Source organism: Pleurodeles waltl, chromosome 4_1 (genome assembly GCF_031143425.1).
Source record: "Pleurodeles waltl isolate 20211129_DDA chromosome 4_1, aPleWal1.hap1.20221129, whole genome shotgun sequence".
NCBI lineage: Eukaryota > Metazoa > Chordata > Amphibia > Caudata > Salamandridae > Pleurodeles > Pleurodeles waltl.
Window position 1 is genome coordinate 166,222,576 of NC_090442.1, and position 24,727 is coordinate 166,247,302.

General features: G+C 44.2%; 1 protein-coding gene across 4 annotated transcripts in view; it reads right to left on the reverse strand.

Annotated features, from left to right (window-relative positions):
• The window catches only part of DGKI (diacylglycerol kinase iota), a 909,351-nt gene that overhangs the window by 283,002 nt on the left and 601,622 nt on the right, over nt 1-24,727 (reverse strand). For all 4 annotated transcript variants that reach the window (XM_069227966.1, XM_069227965.1, XM_069227964.1 and 1 more), the window contains exons 13-19: nt 19,647-19,760; nt 18,640-18,777; nt 18,076-18,154; nt 14,954-15,009; nt 13,706-13,768; nt 13,173-13,246; nt 7,970-8,081 (exon numbers count right to left, since the gene is read on the reverse strand). In XM_069227966.1, coding sequence (XP_069084067.1) covers nt 7,970-8,081; nt 13,173-13,246; nt 13,706-13,768; nt 14,954-15,009; nt 18,076-18,154; nt 18,640-18,777; nt 19,647-19,760 — 636 coding nt within the window. The remainder of the gene's footprint in view (nt 1-7,969; nt 8,082-13,172; nt 13,247-13,705; nt 13,769-14,953; nt 15,010-18,075; nt 18,155-18,639; nt 18,778-19,646; nt 19,761-24,727) is intronic.

The window sequence follows — 24,727 nt, forward strand, 5'->3', positions numbered from 1 at the left end:
CAGAACTTTCTGTCACCGAAATGTGAGGAAAAAGTGTTTTTTTGGCCACATTTTGAGGTTTGCAGAGGATTCTGGGTAACAGAACCTGATCAGAGCCCCACAAGTCACCCCAACTTGGATTCCCCTAGGTGTCTAGTTTTCAAAACTGTGCAGGTTTGCTAGGTTTCCCTAGGTGCCTGCTGAGCTAGAGGCCAAAATCCACAGCTAGGCACTTTGCAAAAAACAGCTCTGTTTTCTTTGTCAAAATGTTTCGTGACAATGTTGTGTTTTGGGGCATTTCCTGTTGCGGGCACTAGGCCTACCCCCACAAGTGAGGTATCATTTTTATCGGGAGACTTGGGGGAACGCTGGGTGGAAGGAAATTTGTGGCTCCTCTCAGATTCCAGAACTTTCTGTCACCGAAATGTGAGGAAAAAGTGTTTTTTGGGCCACATTTTGAGGTTTGCAAAGGATTCTGGGTTACAGAACCTGATCAGAGCCCCACAAGTCACCCCATCTTGGATTTCCCTAGGTGTCTAGTTTTCAAAACTGTGCAGGTTTGCTAGGTTTCCCTAGGTGCCTGCTGAGCTAGAGGCCAAAATCCACAGCTAGGCACTTTGCAAAAAACAGCTCTGTTTTCTATGTCAAAATGTGATGTGTCCACGTTGTGTTTTGGGGCATTTCCTGTTGCGGGCACTAGGCCTACCCCCACAAGTGAGGTGTCATTTTTACTGGGAGACTTCGGGGAACGCTGGGTGAAACGAAATGTGTGGCTCCTCTCAGATTCCAGAACTTTCTGTCACCCAAATGTGAGGAAAAAGTGTTTTTTTGGCCACATTTTGAGGTTTGCAGAGGATTCTGTGTAACAGAACCTGATCAGAGCCCCACAAGTCACCCCAACTTGGATTCCCCTAGGTGTCTAGTTTTCAAAACTGTGCAGGTTTGCTAGGTTTCCCTAGGTGCCTGCTGAGCTAGAGGCCACAATCCACAGCTAGGCACTTTGCAAAAAACAGCTCTGTTTTCTTTGTCAAAATGTTTCGTGACAATGTTGTGTTTTGGGGCATTTCCTGTTGCGGGCACTACGCCTACCCCCACAAGTGAGGTATCATTTTTATCGGGAGACTTGGGGGAACGCTGGGTGGAAGGAAATTTGTGGCTCCTCTCAGATTCCAGAACTTTCTGTCACCGAAATGTGAGGAAAAAGTGTTTTTTGGGCCACATTTTGAGGTTTGCAAAGGATTCTGGGTTACAGAACCTGATCAGAGCCCCACAAGTCACCCCATCTTGGATTTCCCTAGGTGTCTAGTTTTCAAAACTGTGCAGGTTTGCTAGGTTTCCCTAGGTGCCTGCTGAGCTAGAGGCCAAAATCCACAGCTAGGCACTTTGCAAAAAACAGCTCTGTTTTCTATGTCAAAATGTGATGTGTCCACGTTGTGTTTTGGGGCATTTCCTGTTGCGGGCACTAGGCCTACCCCCACAAGTGAGGTGTCATTTTTACTGGGAGACTTCGGGGAACGCTGGGTGAAACGAAATGTGTGGCTCCTCTCAGATTCCAGAACTTTCTGTCACCCAAATGTGAGGAAAAAGTGTTTTTTTGGCCACATTTTGAGGTTTGCAGAGGATTCTGTGTAACAGAACCTGATCAGAGCCCCACAAGTCACCCCAACTTGGATTCCCCTAGGTGTCTTGTTTTGAAAACTGTGCAGGTTTGCTAGGTTTCCCTAGGTGCCTGCTGAGCTAGAGGCCAAAATCCACAGCTAGGCACTTTGCAAAAAACAGCTCTGTTTTCTTTGTCAAAATGTGACATGTCCATGTTGTGTTTTGGGGCATTTCCTGTCGCGGGCACTAGGCCTACCCCCACAAGTGAGGTATCATTTTTATTGGGAGACTTGGGGGAACGCTGGGTGGAAGGAAATTTGTGGCTCCTCTCAGATTCCAGAACTTTCTGTCACCGAAATTTGAGGAAAAAGTGTTTTTTTGGCCACATTTTGAGGTTTGCAAAGGATTCTGGGTTACAGAACCTGATGAGAGCCCCACAAGTCAGCCCATCCTGGATTCCCCTAGGTGTCTAGTTTTAAAAAATGTACAGGTTTTGTAGGTTTCCCTAAGTGCCGGCTGAGCTAGAGGCCAAAATCTACAGCTAGGCACTTTGCAAAAAACACGTCAGATTTCAATGTAAAAATGTGATGTGTCCATGTTGCCTTTCCTGTCGCGTGCATTAGGCCTACCCACTCAAGTGAGGTACCATTTTTATCGGGAGACTTGGGGGAACACAGAATAGCACAACAAGTGTTATTGCCCTTTGTCTTTCTCTTCATTTTTTCCTTCCAAATGTAAGACAGTGTGTAAAAAAGACGTCTATTTGAGAAATGGCCTGTAATTCACATGCTAGTATGGGCACCCCGGCATTCAGAGATAGGCAAATAACCCCTGCTGCTCAATACCTTATCTTATGCCCATTTTGGAAATACGAAGGTTTTCTTGATACCTATTTTTCACTCTTTATATTTCAGCAAATGAATTGCTGTATACCCGGTATAGAATGAAAACCCATTGCAAGGTGCAGCTCATTTATTGGCTCTGGGTACCTAGGGACCTCGATGAACCTACAAGCCATATATATCCCTGCAACCAGAAGAGTCCAGCACACGTAACGGTATATTGCTTTAAAATATCTGACATTGCTGGAAAAAGTTACAGAGTAAAACGCTGAGAAAAATGGCTGTTTTTTTCAGCTCAATTTCAATTTTTATTTGTTTTTCAGCTGTTATTTTCTGTAGGAAAACCTTGTAGTAGCTACACAAATGACCCCTTGCTGAATTCAGAATTTTGTCTACTTTTCAGAAATGCTGAGCTTTCCTGGGTCCAGTATTGGTTTCACACCCATTCCTGTCACTAACTGGAAGGAGGCTGAAAGCACCAAAAATAGTAAAAATGGGGTATGTCCCAGTAAAATGCCAAAATTGTGTTGACAAAAATGGTTTTCTGATTCAAGTTGGCCTGTTCCTGCAAGCTGGGAAGATGGTGATTTTAGCACCACAACCCTTTTGTTGATGCCATTTTCAGGGAAAAAACCACAAGCCTTCTTCGGCAGCCCTTTTTTCCCTTTTTAAAAAAGAAAACTAACTTTTATGTGTATTTTGGCTAATTTCTTGGTCTCCTCCATGGGAACCCAGAAACTCTGGGTACCTTTAGAATCCCTAGGATGTTGGAAAAAAAAGGACGCAAATTTGGCGTGGATAGCTTATGTGGGCAAAAAGTTATGAAGGCCTAAATGCGAACTACCCCAAATAGCCAAAAAAGGGCTCAGCACTGGGGGGGAAAAGGCCCAGCAGCTAAGAGGTTAATGTAAATGATTTATTTTTCCAAAAGTTGAAATTTAAACACCCCACATAAACATAGCCCAGTTTTATAAATTAATTAGAATAATTTTTAATTATTATAATTAAAATTCCACAAAAATGGTATATAAAAAAACAGAAAAACCAAAATAAAATAAAATGGCATGAAATACTATCGATTGAAGCCTCCATTAAACCAATCAATTCATAATTGAAAGATAAATTAAACAGCCCAAATACATCAACCTCAATATTTAAAAAAACATAACTTTTAAAACATATAAATTAAAAAAGTAAAAACCATTTAAAATATTTAAAAGGATTTATTAAATAATTTATTAAAGAAACAACAAAAATATAAACTCTCAAAAGTCTCATAAAAAAGAAAAACTTAATAATTAACCAAATAAAATAGCATTAAAACACTATCCATGAAAGCCCCCAGTGAGCCAATTAATCCATAATTGAAACATAAATTAAAAAGTCCAAATACATCAACCTCAATACAGTATAAAAAAAAAAACCTTTTTAACATTTTAAAAAAGTAAAAACCATTTAGCATATTTAAAAATATTTATTAAATAATTTATAAAAGAAACAGCAAAAATATAAACCCCCCCAAAAAGTCCCATATTTTGTACAACAAATGCCATAAGCAACTCAAAAAAACCTACCTAACATATCCGAGATAAATCCACAATCTCTATTATAAAAAAATAAAAATAAAATTTTTAAGCTATTTTAAATATTTATTAAAAGTACTGATTCAAAAAGTTTAAATATAGTACTGCATACCCTAACCATCAAACTAACCTACAAACCCAAAAGCAATATAAAAATAAAAACTGAAAAACATTTCAAAGCAACTAAATATTTAAAAAAATGTAATAATAAACATTAAAATCACACCATTAAAAATCCCTGAGTACCTCAGTCATGTCCAGATCAGAGTCTCTTATTCTGGTTCGACAGTCTTAGTCATTATGTCGCTGTCACCGGCCTTGTACAGGGAGAAGCTCTATCCTTGAGAAGCAATTACAAACCAGATTGTCACTGGAATTTCTCCAGATGGTTACTTATTGATGCAACTTTGGGCGGTGCCCTGGCTGGCATGTAAGGGGGAGGAGAGGGGTGTAAGTTGGGGTTGTTCAACAGGGTGACCAGGCAGTGGGAAGGACATGTGCGATGGACAAGGGGCCCTCTGGCCATCCCTGATTGCCCAAATTCCTGGATGCAATGAGGCTGTCTGATATTTTAAACACTCTGTACCGTAGAAAAAGGTGTTTCACAATTTTACTCCGGAGCACACAAGGTGTTCTCCCATTTAGATTACTTTTTTATGCCCATTTCTGAAATGATCAGGGTGGTGGAGACTCAAATACTGTTGAGGAGCCTGTCCGAACACAAACCGGCAGAGCTTAAGATTCGCTGCAGGCTGAACACACTGGGATGAGTTGGCATCTCACTGATGAGAGTGTATACTAGAGGCCACCAACAACTATCTCACAGTAAATAAACTGTTGACTTTAGGGGATATTTTGGGAGGCCCCCAAAACCACCTTGAGAGGCGACATAATTAACGATCAGGCAGGCAGAAAACGGCAGCAACTGCTATAAGTCGCTGACCACTTTTTGGCATCATCCCTCCCATCCACACTTCAAGACTATTGGCACACACAGGTTGTCTTCCAACAGACGTCAATGAAGAGGCTGCAAGGCTAGCTACTCAGAGTCATATCTATCAGTGGAGCGACATGGCTAGTAAAACACTCCGTTGGCTTTGCATAAACACATATAAGGGGGGCCATAGTGCCTTTATCAGAGATGATGAGGGAAATGAGACAAACACAATCTGATGCAATGCTTCTCAACTTGCTATGCTGTCCTATATTTCTTGTCCGCTACATTTACAGCTACTGAGTTGGCCGAATGTATGGCTGATCTCCCCATGAGTAGACTCACCATTGAGGATAGGGAGCGCTTGGAGGAAAGTATCACTGCTGAAGGAATTGAGAGAGGCATTTGGTCATCTTCAGTCTGGCAAGACACAGGGCCTGAATAGGTTCCAAAAGGGATTTTTTAAGGTTTGCATGTCAAGAGTGGGTGGGCAACACTGCATGCCCTGGAAGGGAAAATGTTCCCACTTCATTTACAGAGGGCAGACACAGTGGTAATGTCTAAGCAGTCATCTCCCCCAATTGTTGTTCTTCCTATAGCCCCATCTTCAATCTAGAGGTGAAGATTTGGGCCAAAGCACTTGCCAATCGCTTGCTCTAGGTATAGGCTCTTTGGAACAAGTGGATTAAACAGGCATTATGCACAAAAGTGACAACGAAATGTAAACACAAAGGGGCAGCCCTATAACTCTGGAAGCCTTGGCAGGACAACAATACAACAAAAAAAATTCCCCTCAGGGAAGTGAAGGCCTCTAATTTCTTTGGAATTTGAAGAGGACTATCACCTGATTGCTTGTTATAGAGAGGTTAATTCAGTTTATTTGGGACGACAGTGAGATTATACTCAGAATATACACAAAAATATAAATAGACACATTGTCTCTCATTACAACCCTGGCGGTCAAAGACCGCCAGGGCTGTTTTGGAGTTTGTACTGCCAACAGGCTGGCGGTACAAACTTGGTCATTACGACCGCGGCGGAAGTGCAGCGGTCGCACCGCCGGGACCGACGGTTTCCCGCCACTTTTGTCCCGGCGGTTGTAATCCCCCAGGGCAGCGCTGCTTGCAGCGCTGCCCAGGGGATTACGAGTCCTCCTCCCGCCAGCCTTTTCATGGCAGTATGAACTGCCATGAAAAGGCTGGCGGAAAGGGGAGTTGCGGGGCGCCTGGGGGCCCCTGCACTGCCCATGCCACTGGCTGACAGTGAAAAGCACAACTGCACCCGTCGCACAGCCGCAACACCGCCAGCTCCATTTGGAGCTGGCTCCTGTGTGGCGGCCGAGATCTCCGCTGGGCCAGCGGGCGGAAAACAGGTTTCCGCCCGCTGGCCCAGCGGGGATCTCAAAATAGACCCTGCAGGAGTGCGGCCGCATTGGCAGCCGCCCGGCGGTTTCAACTTGGCAGGCGGCGGTTGCTGCCCGCCAAGGTTGAAATGAGGGCCATTGTATCAAAAGGTGCTCCAAGAAACAACACAGTGATAGTGAATACATGAATTAAAGTGTGTAAGCACTATATGCAATGCATATAGACAAAGTTAGTGGCTGACATGAATGTACAATTCAATAATGCAACTCAGAATCAGAGCATGTCCTATCTCGTTATTCGTAATGACCGTGGGTTTGATGAGGCAAGGGACCTGGGCTTTAAATCCAAAAAGTGGTGATGCAGGGTTTGCAGATTTCACACATGCTGTATGGCAATTCAACCTCTTTGAATCTCCCGCCAGCAAAAAAAGGCGGTGTTTGAGGTCTAGGGGGAGACAAAAAGGGTCCTGGGTTGGTCGCAGCACCTTCTTTGGGAGACCGCTCTGTGGATGAGACAGTTGCTTCAGAAGGTGTGTGATCTGCAGGGCCTCAAACTGTGGGATATCATCGGGATCTCCAAGGTAGTGGAACGTCATGTCTGGTGTGAGTATAAAATAATTTACTGAACTGCAAAAGGCCAAAAGCCTGCTAGATAATCTTCTAAACCATTAAATATCCATGATCTAGTGTTTCCCAGTAATCAACTCCCCTTATTAGTTTGCCCACTTGAAGGAGCTCTGGGAGTGAGACTTGGGCTCTCCGGTGGAGGACAACTGAAGGGAAGCTTGCACGTCTCTTCAGGAGGTTGCTACTGCTTCACAGTTCCACACCATACAGTTCACATAGTTGCACACTGCCTAATTTAACCTGGAATAGCTGGAGCTTACGATGCTCCGTCCCAACAGAGTGACTCCTACCATACTGTCTGGTCTTGTGAGAAAATAGCCCCCTTCTTCGAGGGGGTGCTTGGTTGCCTGGGAGAGGTACTAGTCTGGGGACTTTTAAGGGATCCTAGAATTACTTTATGACACATCATGAATGGTCTAGATAGTAATAGATACAAAACTGCATTGCTGTGCTCTCTAAGAGGGTCATTGCCAGAATGTGGAGGCCCCCAAAACCTCCCTCAGTGAAGAGGTGGCAGAAGGGGATGTACCTTTGTATGAGCTTGCAGCACGGGGTGTCCACGGGAATATTCCAAGATCTGGAAAGTCTGTTGTCTATCCAGGGCTATTTAACTTGAGCCCTGTGGTAGGTGGCCTTGAACTCTGGACGGCAAAGTAATGTTCCTGGTGACCTCCAGGGATTAGGGGGTGGGGTGTGTATCCGTGTGCTGAGCGGGATTGTGTCAGATTCAACTGGTGATTATATGACCACCATTTTGAAGAATATGTGCCAATGTTGTATCAGTAATGCAGTTGTGTGATTGTACCTTCTTGTTTGTACGAAGATGAAACTAAATAAAATATGTTACAAATTCACTAGGTTTAAATACCGCAATATTTTAAGAAACAATATTTGAAACACTGATATTATCGCTAAAAAAAATTCTTATATCTGATAATATGCCCACTGATATATAGACAACCATGATATTTTAACCTCAATATTTTGGCCAGACTAAATTTTGGTGCTGATATTCAAATAGACTCTGTATTGCGATACTCACCAATGACGCCATTGTGAAGCCGATCACTTCAATATAACCATCGTCATGCCGCTGTGGTTCAAAGTCACGGTGATCCCCCGGGTTTCCCCATGGCATCGTGCCAGCACAATACCTGCAGGCAAAAGACATGGCAAGCAATGAATCATAAGGAATGATATACAACAAAACCAGTGAAAGATAAATGTTCTGAATCTCTAAAAAGAAACAACCAAAGAAAGACGTCGTACAGAAAATTTAAAAGTTGTTGACAGAGTAAAAATGTTTCATTAAGAAAACAATGAAAGATAATTTACCTAATACAATCCTCTGTTCTGTAAGGATTTTCCTTACTTTGTATTGACTTGAAGCCAACAAAGGATTTTAAAGTCTCCTTTAGCTGAACTCAAATCCATAGTTTCCTTTCTTATCCTTCTCAACCTTGATGGCACTAGCCCTCCTGATTCCCTGATCCCCTTCTAAGTATTTCCCCACCTCTTGACCCAGGTTCCAGGTAATATGGTTAGGACAGTCCACTGTGTGCCCTCCCTTGTGTGTGCTCAATTAAAGATGTCTCTCTCTGGCAACTCCAATGTTTAGGCCTAGAACTAGTGAGCCAGGAACCATGCCTTCCTGCTTGCCACTCAATCGTAGCAATACTACTTGCAGGTAAAGTGACCCAAACCAAAGTCACTGTGTCTTGAAATGAGACTGGTATACCATCTGTTTTGTTGACTTCTTCCTGACAGCTTTTGCAGTTAGTCAGTCACGAGCTAAATGACTCTGTAATGATATACCCACCAGTATTATCGACACCCACCTCCCTGTGTGTAAGCCCACCCTTAGTAACCATCATCCCTCTGTGTGTAAAACCACTGGTATTAACTACATCCTACCTCCTCCTGTGTCTAAGCCATTCTGTATTAAATACGCCCAAGCTCCCTGTGTGTAAGCCCGCCAGTATTAACCATTCCCCACCTCCCTGTGTGTAAACCCACCAGTATTAACTGTATTCATATTTCCCTATACTAATCCACCACTAATTCCTCTTGGGTTCCGGAGTAGCCTGCTACTCGCTGAAAAGCGATTTGACGCCTTGTCAGGGGTAGTAAGAGCTACATAAATACAACTACAATCATAATTACAATTATTTCTCTGAATGGCACAAGGCTTAAATCTGGAAGGTACTATAATTTAGAGAATAAGGTTAATGAAAATGAAAGTAAAAAAGATAGGTAACTGTGACAAAAAAACAAAGTTAATAATATCCCTCTCTATCAAATATATTTAAAAAACGATCTGGCAATGAGGTTATAAGTCAGAAAGGATAGAAATAACCCATATATAGAGAAAAGGATCTTACAGATCAGTGCCACTACAACAATGGTACAATAAATCAATTAAGCGCAGAATGGATGTATTACTACTTGAAAGAAAGAGACCAGTGACAAAGTTTACTACTGATTAGCAGTCAGTAGGATAACATGGATAATATCCTATAAAGGATAGAAAAGACTACACAGTCCTGAACAAAACATCAAAGTAAAGCCAACATATTTCTAGAAGTAACCATGGATGGCAGGGGGCAGGCCAGGGAAGAAACCCGGTAAGACGCATCTCCCTTGAGCTCCTCACGCAGCGCCCTTTAAACTCCCCACCATTAACGACTAGTTGTGGTGGGGGTGTTGCCCCCCTGTGTTCCTCCCCATCCCACAGCAGCAGTGCAGTGAAGCGGGCATTGGACATCTCTCGCCTGAGCAGAGAAAAGCCTCCGAGTCGTCGACCCGGGTGACTGGAGAAGCCGCAGCATCCATCTTAGCGCCACGCCTCGGAATGACATGCGGGCTGCGGCATTGACCAGGGAGACCGGAACCGACAGCTAGCAGCAATCCCTCCCCAGCACTAGTGGCCTGACGCTCTCAGCAGCCAGGCACGATTCCAGCGACCTGGTGCCCCTGACTGGCACAGCTGAGGAGGCACAACAGCTGGACCAGGCACAGGCCGACCGATGAGCACGATCAAAATGATGGAGGGGGGGGCCTGGCCTGGCGCTCCGATGGTCTCTCAAGTGTTTTTGGCCCCCGCACCGCATGGCCGACTGCTACCTACCGGCTGCCTAATTCCCCTGGCAGTGGGCCACGTACCATCCATCCGCTTGGCGCCCCAAAATAGCTATGGTCATGGCGGCACAGAACCCCAATTGGGCCTAGGCTGGGCACGAGACATAAACTGAGGTGACACCGGAGTGCTAGCCTGACAGCGCGGCTGTCCCTTTGGTTGATTTCGAGCCCCCCGCATGATCAACTGCTGATCACCTGGGCTTGCCCGCTGCCTTAGGGGAGGGGCAGGGTGCACAAAGAGACGAATCTCCCATGTCCGCACCGGACAGCAGGATCGGCCACATCGAGGCCCACAGCGAGGACCAGATGTAAGGTCAGAAGGGTGGGGGCTGTATTGGGGAACGATGACCTGTATGCCCCTGCCCCAGACTCCCTACATACTTTCATGAGTCCAGCAACCCCCCAGATCGAGTGAAAGGGTTGCGGTGCACACCTTGATTCAGCACTTGCGAGCTGCCTCTCATCAGGATTGACAGAAAGCAGAGGGGGCCATCTTGTGAGTGTGACGGCCCGCCTTGCCTTAGTTGTACGCAGCTCCCCTGACGGCAAAGCGTGCTGGCCCTTACTTACTCCTCCCCAATCAACAGCAATTGTGGCACATTGGCCTAGTGGGGGCCCCACAGGTGCATCAAAACTGATGGCACTGGTGGTCGAGGCAAATCTATAAACGAAACTCAGCACACTTGGGCTGCCTTATGGACACATTCCACGACCTCTTCCAGACCCTGGGGCCACCAACTGATTGAGACTGAGAGGGAAGCGCTGGCAAATCACATGTGCTCATAGATGGAGGAGCCGTCCTGTGCCACACCTGGGCCCCTCCTTTACCTGCCACAAATAAGACACCCTTACCTGCCACAATCTCTTGACTGGCAACGGCTACCTTCCGCTTGCTGCATGGACTGGCTTTCATTGATTTCTGAAATGACATAGTTGTGTCAGCCTAGCACTGCTCTTCGCTGAGCAACCACCCTTGGAGGCGCAGACCTGACATCTGATTGTCGACGGGGGCATTGAACCCTCTTTTTGCATGCCACAGGTGGATTGGATCCTCGCTGCTTCTGCCTTGCAATGGCGATGAATGAATCAAAGTCTCATCATGCTTCCTCGATATGGGATATGCTGCACAAGACTGACCTCTCCCTCTGCTCGGTGGAGGATGATTCACAGCCTCAGCCCCTGGCCCACAGCAGGGTCTCGGACTCCCATGCCCCGCAAACAAATAGGACATCCAGGACCTTCTTTCTGAATTTCGTAAAGATCTCATATCTCTGCCAGGATTTCACCACGGCCATAAACAACCTTGACTAGTCACTGCGTCAAACAGATACCTGCCTTGCCACAGTGGAGATGACAGTGGCAGATCATGCTCTCAACAATGTCAACCCAATGCCCCACATTGAAAAGCTGGAGAGGAGGCAACTGGCACTCCACGCCAAGACTGACAGCTTGGAAAACCTTTCAAGGAGAAATAACATTCACGTTCGGGCCTGGCTGCCTCTATTCCGCCAGCTCATGTCGAGTCTCATCTTTAAGCCCTCTTTGCCGACCTCCTGCAGCTTCTCCATGAGTCGCCTGTCCTCCTCAATCTCAATGTATATTCTGCCTTCCAACAACAAAAGAACCTGGCACCTGACACTGACTCGAGTTCATTATTACCACAAGAAGGGACAGGTTCTGAGGGATGCTCAGCAACAAGAAACAATCGTCTTCCATGGATACTCCTTGCTTCAGGACATATCAGCCCAAACATTAGCCCGCTGGAAATATTTCAAAGATGTCACTCATCATTTGCAAAACAACAAAATCCTGTATCGATGGGGCTTCCCTTTCCACCTCCACTTTATACATCAAGACAAGAGGGTCGCCGCTAGCATGCCGCCAGAACCTCGGAAGGTGCTAGGCCTGCCCCCCCTTCAGATACGGCACAGGGGCAGATAGAATCTTTCTCACGACGGCCCCCCAAGGCCGCTTATTCCCCCACCTGCTCCTAACGGCACAGCTGTGTGTGGCTCAAATGTGAAAACAACCACTACCTCCTCCCTCTTTAAACGTTTTGGGGAGGGCTTGGTCCCTCTATGCCATGGAAAAATGGACTGCCATCATCTGCGACCGAGTGGCTAAATTTGATGCCATATGGCGCCCCTTTACTACCCATACCAAGCACTTGTAACGGGCAGGAGGACATATGAAAATGTCCAAAACACTAGGTGCACCCAACATCCACATCACATCCTCCTCTGACGCTCAGGAGGGATCTACAGTAACGTAACTTCTACTTCGAAGAGCGTCTCAATATGTGTTGTTTCACTTTGCCTTTCCTTCCCTCTATCCTTCCCCCATATCCTCCTTTTGGGATTGTTCGAGGAGACAAGAGGAGTTTCTTTACATTCAATTCCCTACCTGGGTGGGGTTATGCTCCAACTGACTTCTCACTATAACCATGTGTATGGGGGATGCACATTGATGTTAATTCGCCAAAATGCCAGGGGTAGCGGAAGTGACATCACACGCCCTCTGACCTCCACTTTCACTCATATACACATACTTACAAATACAGACAAATTCAGATTTACATAGACTCTCTCTCACATAAACACACTCTCACCCGCACACAACATACACATAAAACATTTTTTACTTACTTCAGCTGCACCGGAAGGGCATATTCCAGCTAGCTGTACTCCATTTTTATTACACTAATAGTGAATAATGTATTATTATTCACTATTAATGTGTATATTATTATTCACTATTAGTGTAATAAAAAATTGATAGAAAACACAGACAGCGGAGCCCCAACTGACGTCCATAAGGATGAGGTGACTCCGTGTTCCTGGCACTGATTTTCGCACCTCTGAGGCCGGGGGTCACAAAGGCAGTGACAGGGGTAGCAAAGGGCAAGCCAGGGGTCGCAGATGCGACCACTGACGACCCCTAAATAACGTCAATGGGGCTGCGTCTCCCATTTTCCTTGAGTAATATTTACTGCTTCCAGTGGAACTGTACTTTGTGTCCTGTTCATATGTTTTTTCTTAAAAATGCAAAATAAAATTGTTTAAAAAAAAATAACTAGGGACACAACACACTCCAAGTATGTCTCTTACCTGGGTATATTTAGAAATACTATACATTGGAACTTCATCTCTTGTATTTTGGGGGTGAGATCCGTGCCATCGCACTGCAAAATAAACGTTTTAATCTGAGAGGAGGTTTGGAAACATACTGCCATATTTCTGGGATGATCACTCGAGACAAGTAAAGTTCTATCGCATTAAATAACCTTCATACTGATGGCTGATAGATGATGACCTTGGAAACATAAAAACAAGTAGTTTTTGTGGTCATTATCCTAACAATGAAGGACATTTGTTCATAGGACCCAACCGCTAAGGCGGATAAAAACCTTCTCTCATGGGCAACCCTCCTTTTCAACAGATATTAAAGCCCTCTTTTAAAACCTATTTAAGCAATTTTAAGACCTCTAAACGTTTGACTGGGTTCTCATTGCCTCTTGCCTGTGTAGACCCAGTAATCCAGCATCAGAAGGATTATTTAAAATCAACTCCTTGATGATCTCTGTCCCAACCCCAAGAGATCAAAGCTAATTCTCTTTGTCTATTACACATGCAGCTCTTACCACAACTTTGACATGCTTCGATAGATCTCTGGAACTTCGCTGCAGAAAGTCTGAGAAGGCGGCCTGTACATATATATGGAGAGAGAGAAGAGACAAGGCTAATGAGAGAACATGGTTTTGTTTATCTACTTGGTAAGCTGCCCTCTATCACCTTTAAGACTTTGGTCACCTTAAGTTGTTTTTAAGCAGATATCTAATTAAGTGCATTAACATAGCATGGAGAAAAATTCTCTCAGCCCTCCTTACAATATTCAGACCTTTAAGAATGCGTGATTTCACTTTGTGCTTAACAAGCAATGTGGTATGATTACACAGGGCTTAACTGCCTCTATAGGTCCACTCACTCTGCTAACCTAAAGTACACTGATGTATATAGGGAAGACAGCTACTCTGAGTACTAAATCAGAGCAGGACAAGGTTAGTAAAAATACATTATCCAACCATCTAGCTAGCTAATGCATCAATCGATTTAATCCCCAATTTCACTTATCTCTGGAATCTTCTCCTATTTCATAATCCCTAATACTGCTGATTTATCCAAATCCAACTTGATGCGTAAGTATGTTCCAGCTGTACTCCCAAGCAGAAGCATCTCCAGCCATCCCCTTCAACATTACTCACACATACACCCCACTGAACTGCCACAGCCAGAATTGTTTTGCCATTTTCCAAGACATCGCCCTCCTTCCATTGCACACGTGGTAACATTGACAGTGGTGGCTTCTTCGCTAAGGCAGAGTTGAGTTGCCCCACTGTGCAAAAAGGAAAAATAAAATGATAATAACGCAATGTTATTATCATTTTATTCTTCAGTGTGAGCCAGGCTAGGGTGGGGCGGAGCTGGGCTGCAGGAGGAGTGGAGAACACCCTAAGTGCTCATGGAGCTTTGGCCGGCCGTCTTGGACTGGCCAAACAGACATGTGCACTCAGCATTTCTCCACCGGGCTGTACTGCACAGCCGGGTAGAGAACATGCACAGGCTCCCGCTCACTGTCTGAGTGCCAAAGCAGGCTGCTCAGACCATTCACAACACTGCTCTCATGCTGGTGACAGCAGAGTTGTGATTGGCTTAGGGAAGTCTAAGAGTCTGTGTCCTTCCATGCTGCCAGGAAGAGAAGAAGACCGAGGCGAGACGCGGGACGTTCGCAGATAGGTGAACTTTTATTTTTATTTTTTATCAACCACCTCCTTCCTCCCCTCGCCCTACGACTACTTTTACAAAGCGGCCGCCACTGAACATTGACTCACCCCTGCATAGAACATCTTGTTTCGAAAGCGGCTGTTGAATTTCTCTGGGTTGGCTTCTGCAAAGAGAAGTAAAAGGCAGGCATGAGATGACAGAAGGTCAAAGGGCACTTCCATGGAGATCCACTTTCCCTCAACGACAAAGGACTTCTCTAGCTGGTAACTCCTATCAATCCTGCTCCCCCAAGGTCCCAGTCACATCTTTGATCCATACTGCGCTCAAATTGGAAGGCAGGTGTGGAAAGGCCCACAGCCACAAATCTAATGAGTGGTTCAATCCAGGTTGTTGAGCCAATAAATTAGCATTGTTAAAAGTTGTTAGACTGGAAAATACAGTAGTGATTAGAGCTGCTGCCGGAAATTGCTATAAATTAATAATACAGGCTGCTAAGAGGACCTGGGACAAAATGATTATGGACAATCTTCTTGAAGCAGCTAGGGATAAAGACCACAAATCCTTTGGCACCTATTAACCCACAAGAGCAAAACAGGATATTAAAAAACTGTCAAACTTTTTTACTTAGTGATTGGGAGTCCCATTTTGAGGGATTGTACTCCTGCAAGACTGAGTGCTCCCTCTCACTCCCACACATTTCACATCTGAACAACTCTGGCCAACCCTTATCTTTTTCTCCTGCTGACACCGAAGTAGCCCTGAATTCCCAAAGGACTGGGAAGGCCCCTGGACTTGATAAAATCCCAGATGAGCTCAATCTCTCCAATCACGATTTATGGCTACCTTACTTTAACACTCTAAGCACTGCAATTCTACAGGGAGCCCCAGAAAGTTGGAAGGAAGCAGAAATAGTCCCCATCCACAAGAAAGTCTCTCGTAATGACCCGGCTAACTACAGCCCAATTAGTTTAATTGACAACTTGCAAAAAATATTTTGCAAACAAGTCTTGGATAAGCTAACAGCCTGGATGTCAGAAAATTCCATCTTAGCTGATCTCCAGGCTAGCTTTCAACAAAACGTCAGCACTGTTGACCAAGTCTTCTTGTTTAAACTAATCAGGTTGGAAGTGGTACTGCTAGGCAAGGGCAGCCTTCATGTTGCTTTTAAGGATCTACATGCACTCATTTACCTTGTTCCCAGAACCAACCTGTGTAAAGTTCTTTCTGCCTTGGGAATGCCTTTGGATTTTTTATCCTTCATTATCCCCTGGCACACAGCTAATTACGCTAGAGTTCGTTGTGGCCCACAAGGGGAACTTACATCCAAACTAGAGGTCAACAGAGGGGTGTGCCAGGGGTGCGTGTGGACCCCTACACTATTTTGTTTTACATTAATGGGTGCATAGCTTTCTTGTCAAAATCAGAGAATGATTCACCTACTTTGGAAGGAAAGAAAATACCAGCACTACCCTTTGCGGGCGATACCCTCTTGATTTTACAGATGCCCCCAGGGCTACAGACCTTGGTAGATAAGTTCATCGAGATTTGTAAGCAAAGTGGCCTGGACATCAATGCCTCCGAGACAGACGAAATTTATGATATTTAACTTAAAGAAGACTTATAGGTGTTGAATTACTGTGGATGCAAAACCCTTACAAAGAGTCAAGGAATTTGACCATTTGAGCATTAGACTGGTGGAGCGTGAAGGTTGGGGAGAGCAAGAAACTAAGCGTTTGGTATGTTTGAAGCATAGGACCAGTGCCATCATTAAGTTCTTCTGGGGTTTTAAACTTTCCAGTCTCTCCCATACTGAAGGTCTGCAGAGCTATATGGCGCTGAGCTATGAGGTCACAGCGAAGTTTAAGGTCTACTGCGCTCTGAGAATTTATTTATAAGATTGTTTTTGAAGCTTCCATAGAGCTCTCCTTTACTGCCCTTCCGCATGGTCTTAAACTTACACAAAATAAGTGATAGCGCGAGGCTCAAGCCCGTTCTTTTCTGGCGAAGACTATGGTCTACAGAAGAACAGTCCCATTATAGAGTCGCTTTAAGCAATATAATTAACAGGCATTGAATAGTCTTCGGATAAAATATATTCAGAGTGTTTTTTTAACCAAGTTAGGTTTGGAAAAGTTTTGGTTTGATGATGGTTGAATCACTCCTAATTCAACTCTACTGGTAAAAAAAACATCCTTCTGGCAATTTACCCAGAGGACTTTATGTGGAGCGACAACCCACGGATCCCTAACTAATATATTCCTGACAAAAAAATGTATTTTATGTTTGAGGAATATCTTGATTTCTTACAAGCCCGCTGCAATGGAAGCTTTACATTCACCGAGGACTAGACACCCTTCCATTGCCTTCTTTTACGAGTGTCTAGTCTAACCCCTTGTCTAGTAACGACAAGGCCGGTGTGTAATATTGCTCGTGAAGATGTCCAGCATGTTCTTTTCTTTAGCCCCACATACAAAATGGCTCACACAAAGTGGGTCAAGCCACTCTGCTTAGGTATGGGGATTAGACATTATCTGGCGGCCCTACAAATTTGCCAAGCAGATACACATGCAAAGGTAGTGTCCTCTGTGTCCAGCTTCCTGAAAGCAGCCCGATTTGTTAGAAGCAAACATCTGAATATTTAAAAATCTGAGAATCAGCTAGTACAATTTTTACATTAGCTGCAGGGAATTATTTCATAATTGTTGGATAAAATGACTGCATGCACTGTTTTTTTTAATTTTATTATTTTTATTGTCTTTTAACCATTTTTATGTTTATGCTGCTATGTTACCTTGCTTTTAACGTTTTGATTGTGTCGCTGAATGTGTGTAAATTCGAACTGACAAAAACAATGAAATAAAAAAATTATCTGAATGTGGTCTGTGACTGACCTTTCATGAGTCTAAAGATCTTGGAATAAAAAACTTTATGCACCATGCACATTGCAACTGTGGTATCACCAATAACCACAGCTGAAAAAAATACAGGTCAGTCTGTGCAATATGCATGTCTGTTTGGAGTGGTAAAGTGATTGTGTCCATTTTTAGTCATGTGGCAGGATGAAAGCACAGTCTGTGTGTGTGGTGTGATAGATAATCTATAAAACTGCTGCAATTTTGGATCCCTAATCCCTTATTTACCTGTTTATTTTTGTACTATATATTGTTATTATTTAGCAATCTGTGATTGTTAACCAGTTTGGTTGCTGTTATCTCAGATTGGAGCTTACCTCTGGATTCGTGGAACTCCAGCGTAACATGTGCATCAAATCCCAAGGAGAAGTAATTATTAAAGACACTGAGAGGAAGCTGCAGAAAAAGAGGTGGATTATTTCTTGTGCTTTCTGCCCCAAGCAAATGAGAACCCACATGAACCTACGAAAAGGCAAACCACCCTCAAGCTCCTCAACAATTCTACTCAGAGCATGTCAACCAAAGCCTCCTATGGCCAGCAAGCATTCTAAAGAGGGAGGGCACATATTACTTCCCAAAGAAAGAAGAAAAAACTCTTATGAACTTCATACAGGGATTTTTTTTTCTTTTGATTTGTAATATACTCATGTGATAACCTTAACAAAAACTACAGACCTGTGTGTAGATGTTTAAATCTACATCCTCCGCACTCAGCCAAGCACCCACAAATTAACAAGCACCCGTACATGTATGCACATGAAATGCAATCTCTAGCTGCACATTTGGGTGAGTATCCCAAAAAGTGTACATAGGGGAACTGACCACTGACCTTCCATCCCCACACAGACGGTGCCCTCTATACAGAGGGGCCGACCTCTAACCTTATGCGCGCCGTCTTCCATCTCTTCTTGGGGCATGTCTGGGTTCCTTTCAACCAGAAGATTCCATCGATCGAGCTGCACTATAGTCCCATCTTCAACATGGCAGAGGATCTTGGAAACAGGCTCATCCGTGTACCCCTGGAAAATCACAGGGGGGAATGGTAATATCGAGTGAGGACGGGTGAGGAAGAACGCATCCTGTCTTTTCGAGGTAAAAACTCTAAATCAAACCTACAACTGTTATCAGATGAATTAACTTTAGGTAATTTAACAGGTAAATGCAAAGTTCAGTGAAAGAATTCAAATTAACTTAAGAATGTGATATTACATTTAAACCCACTGGCTATTATCACACCTATTAGTGATTTCAATAGAGGATCGCAAACACAACAAGCACACGTAGCATGGTAATGGCAGAAATATGTCGTGTGTGTGTAAACAAAAGGATATTGTTCAATCATTTGCAAAACTGACCCACAGGGAAGAGACTGGGTGGTATATGAGGGCAAGGTGTGAGTCAGCGCTGCCTGGCAACGTGAAATGTGTCCATCTACTGAGCTGGTTGTTCTGTGCGGATGTGACTGATAAGATGTCGTTCTTGATGCAGTTTATAGACTTTGGAGGACTGCATTTGAACTCTTTTGATGACCTATTTCCCTTTTGGGCCATCACCGAATGTGTATCCCTAACACCCCATTTCATCACCATTCAACCAGTGTACTATCCCGGTATAGCCTCATGCTTGGATACTCGGATGCAAATTGGTTGCACAATCAATTTTTGTATGAGCAAGATTTTGACAGGAACACCCTTAATACAGGGAATACCAAAAGCATATGAACAGTTGTGAGAAGGATGGAAAACAGAGACCTAAACACTGTCAAGGTGAAGGGCAGTGGAACCTGGGCAATTTCAGTGCACACACAATATTACATCTAAATTATTTATGACAGCCAACCATGATCTGACTCACTGATAATGACAGCATAGGAATTATGTGTCCTTACCCCTCCCCAGTTGAGAGTTCGAGCCAGGTCATTGCCTGTGCCCAGTGGAAGTATAGCAACGGGGGGCTTGGGGTGCAGCTGCAGCTCATCCAGGATGGAAAGGATCCAGCCCACCTGCCAAGCAATAGCACAGCATGAGGTAACCAAGTTAAAAGTTTGAAGAGGGGAGGAGAGGAGAGAAGAGAGAAAAAGAAACGAGAGGAGCGACCATATACAATAGTTGTTGCAACAGTAACTGGGAATCTATATAAGAAAACTGTTTTTTTCTTATTATTATTGTTTGTAAAGGTTGCTACAGAGAAAAAAAAATCACACACAGCACACTGCATCAGAAAAAGCTAAAGAGAAAACAAGAAAAGAGAGAGGACAGAAAAAACCTAAACGAAAAGGACATATAAGAACAACCAGTGTCTGGAGCATATACTCAAGAAAGTAAAAAAGCCCATACCCTGCGGTACCACCCCCACGCTTTTGGGCCTCTGACTTTATAAATAGCGGCCTCGAGTACATGAATCAGTAGAAAAAGTGACCACCATTCTAGGACTTGTAGGAGGAATAGATTGTAACCAGGTTCTTGCAATGCAGAGCCGGACTGTTATTGACACCACTGGGAGACATCTAGAGTTAATATCCTGCATATGCCACAGCATGATATCCTTGACTGACCATGCAACAGAACACTGTAAATGAAAATGAGCACCTGCGCAACATCGGTCCAGAAAGGTCGAGGTGAAGGGCATCCAAAAAACATATCTACAATATTAGCAGCATACAAATACAGTTGGACTGATTTCTGGTCCATTTACAGATAATGTCTGGAGTGTAATATAACATATACAATGTACGAAATTGTTCTACTTTGAGACTAAGGCCCAGATTTATCGTGGCCTAGCACTACTCCAACGCCACATTAGCGTCAATTTGTGGCATAGGAAGGGCAAAAACGCTGTGCCATATTCACAAAGTGGTGCAATGCTTGCATTGCGCCACTTTGTAACCCCTTGCGCCACATTATGCCTCCAATAAGGGAAAAAGGAAGGAGAAAAACAGGTCCCTGTGGATTTCCAGATTCTGGAACAAGAGCCCTCACTCACCAATCGGGCTGGCTCTCAGGGGGGGCTCTTTGCTGGAGATCTTTTGTTGAAAATGTTTGCCGGTAAGTGAATGCAAGAATGTGGGGATTGGTAAAAAAAAAAATGTTCAAAATGACTAGAGGGAAAGATCAAAATGAAATGATTTATGGAAAAAAATGAAACCCTCTGTCATGGTTAAAAACAATGAGTCAGGGGAAAATAGAGTAATGTCTATTCTACCCTATTTCTACACAATGTCTAGTGACCACAAACCCTGTATTCTGGGGATGTAGTAAAGGCAGGCTTGGCCATCCCTATACTGCCATCAAGTAGGTCAACCTGTTTCTCACTCAAATAGTCAATAAAGATCAGGTGCTCTTCATCAGGACCATAAATCACCTACCTAATCCTCACTCCACTAATGGGCTATAATATCCCTGTTTCAGGGAGTACGGAGCTGGGGTAGGTGCGACTGACCGGTCTGTTGCCTAAGAAATGTCCGTTAATGACTGGACTATTGAATTTCTACGACATCCCTATGGGGCCCATCCTTTAATATGAAGAGGGTTCCTGTATCACACAGTTATTATACCCCATTAGTTCATTGCAGTGCCAGCCCGACAAGGAGCCAAGCCCGATGATGAAGTATGTCACCAATTGGTGAATGAGGGCTCTTGTTCCAGAATCTGGATATCCACAGGGACCTGTTTTTCTCTTTCCTTTTTCCCTTATTGGGTTTCTTTTTCTTTTTCGGGGAACTGTGCATTTTGGAGTTTTGTGATGTATATGTGAGTATTATGCACAGGACCAGTTTTTTTACTCTCGTTAAAATCTCGCACTATTCAAGCCCTCTTTTTGTTTTTGTTAATAAACCAATCCCCAAATCCAAATACAGAGAGCACCAACCAAAGAAATGGCCAAGACACTGTCAAAAGCCTTCTCGGCATCAAAAAAGATAAACCTGGTCCGAGTGCTGATGTGCCTTGCAACATCAAATAAAGTGACAGCGGTATTAGTCTGATGCTATGTGGGGGGGGGGGGAGGGGGGAGTTTCCTGGACGTGACATGAACAAAGCTGTGTTGTTGCTGCATGATTAAAGTGTGGATCAGATGTGCAATACATGCAGCCAGCATTTTAGCAAAGATCTGGGCATCTGAGTTGGTGGGTGAGATCGGCTGATAAGACCCCCCCATCCTCAAATGGTTTCTCCTTCGTAAGAAAGACGGCTATGTTTGTTAGATTCCAAGAAACCGTAACAACTGATTCCTCCTCAGTACTAGTGACCAGCACTTGAAATAAAGGAAGAAGATCATGTAAGAAGACTTTATAAAATTCCAGAGGGATTGCATCCTCCCCAGAGGCCTTCCCTGTTGGCAGAGCCCCAATGCCCCTTTCGATCTCTAAAGTGGTTAAAGCCTTCTCTTATCGCCTGCATTGGCTAACATCCAAAGACGACAGACCTGCCCTTTGGATATATCCTCAAATTTCTGTTTGCAGGGCCGACGGCAGGGTACCATAAAGTTCCTTGTAGAAATCTACAAAATAATCAATGATGGAGGGAATATCATAATATGAGATGCCTTAATCAGATTCTTATTCCTCTTATCTGTAATCTGATGAGCCAAAACACGCACAACATTTTCCCCGTACTCATACTGAATAGCCTTGTGTTTCAGATACTGTGTCCGTCTTCTCCCGCACCTGAGACCAGAATTTCAAAACCACAGTATAAAGGGTTGCCTTATTAGCAGTTGGATCCCTGATCGCGAGAGAGTTGCGATACTCAGCCATAGAAAGCTGAGCGTGCAACTGAACTGCTTCCAGTGATCGGTTACGCTGCCAAATAAACTGAGAGGTAATACCCGAACAAATGCCTTCATAGCATCCCAAAAAACATGCTGGGAGGCAGAGTTAATATAATTAAAAATAAATTCATTTAAAGAGTCCCGCATCTGACCAACATACGCATGATCGGTAAATATGGAGCTGGGGAATGAAAACGCCCGCAATGGCTTACTAATATAGACACACAGTAAAAAGAACTGGATTGTGACCCTACCTAATTTTAGGGCATACCTCAATAGTAGCATGTTCTAACAGCCGCCAACTGATAAACACAAGGTCGAGTCGAGAATAATGTTGATGTGGTACCGAAAAAAAAAGGTATAACCTGGGTCCCTGGGATGAAGGGTACGCCAAAGATCAGTCCAACCATGAGCATGTACAAAGTCTTGAATAGCAGCCCAGGTCTTAACCATGCTAGGCTGAGCTGGGAGGTTAGTAGAGTAGTAGTATCGATAACATAACTCATAACGTAGTTAAAGTCCCCAAAAAGGACAGCCTCCCCCATCCAGGCCACCAATCCAAAATGTAGCCAATCAAAAAGAGCTGGGTCGTCAAGATTGGGGCCATATATAGCAACAATGGTAACTTGCCTCCCCCAGATTTGAAGCTGAGCAATAGCCCACCTGCCGTTAGAGTTGGAAGATGTTCTCTGCACTGTAAATGTCGACTCCCTAGAGCATACAATTGCCACCCCATGGATGAAGACTGACTGACAAGTACAAGATACCAACTCAAGTCCTAGCTGGCAAAGCAGGAGCCAATCCCTATATGACAAATGTGTTCAGTAAGGCAAACAATATGATGCTGATAAGAGGAGATCTCCTTCACCAGCTGCCAAAGGGCAGTTAAGACCGTCGACATTCCAGCACATAAACCTTAAGTATGACATATCTGTAGGTTAAACCTGGGAGACAACAACCTCTGCACATGTGATACATAACAACCCAACCTACTCTTAATTGTAACAACCATTTTCTCATATAACACTCCCCTCAACAACCCGAACACCCTTAAACCAAGCTGCCTGAAAGCCAGAGAAACTGCCATTTTTAAACATAACAGTACAAAGACAGCATACCCACCTTCGTGCAAGGGAGAATTCAACCCACCCTCCAGCTGTCCGATCCTATGTACAGCCATCATGTGTTCCCCCACCTGACTGCTGTGACCCTCTAGCCCCATGCCTCCACATAAACCCAGGGAGTAAAGAGCAACTGAATCTTAAAAATACCATCAAGAAAACACCAAGAAAAAGTGTTAGGCTAGCCACTCAACAATAAAATTGATAGAGAATGACAGCTGCTGCTAACAGACTAATGCTTTGTCCCCCTCATCTTGTCAAGACTTGAGCATCTTTTTGGCCTCTGGTTGTGAATAACAGAATTGACATAACCATCCTTACAGATCTTCAAACGGGCAGGTTCTTGCAAAAACACCTGAGCACTGACCACTTTGAATGGATCCATCAATTGACGTAATTGTCAGTGCCTCTCCATTGTAGATCTACAAAAATCAGAGTGGACATGGAATGATACTGAGTCAACCGTAAGAGGGGAAATAGTCCGGGCTTTGTTGAAGACTGCCTGTCGTAACAGAAAGCAACCAATATATATGAACAATGGGCGAAGGCGTGAGCTATCTGACTTAGAAGTACTCCCATGTAGTGATAGGCAATGGGCCCTTGGTATTTGACAATCAAAGTTCTAGTCGGGGAGCTCAGGGAAGGCTTTCCCAAATAATAGAACAATAAACTGTTGAGGGTCCTCCCCGTCTCTCTCCTTCGGGATTCCAAAAACTCTGAGGTTGTTCCATCTCGGACGATTTTCTAAATCTTCAACTTTGAATTGTAACTGTGAAAGGTGGGCCTCATGGGCTCGAATTGACTGAGCAGAGGCCGAGACAGCAACTTCTGAATCGGTCACTCGCTGCTGCATATCCAAAACCTGTACTGTACCTATAATTATTAGCATTACTGATAGAAGAGCACAAGTTATCTGCCAAGGAAATTAGATCCGTGGGGTAAAGCATAACAACATTAGCCATTCCAGTGGCCGCCAACCCCCCTCCGGTAATGACAGGCCCGCTCCACTCAGCGGGCAACGTTGTAGAGATTGCAGGAGCACGATCACCAAAGTTTACCGTGAGGGTGGAGGAGCCAGAAC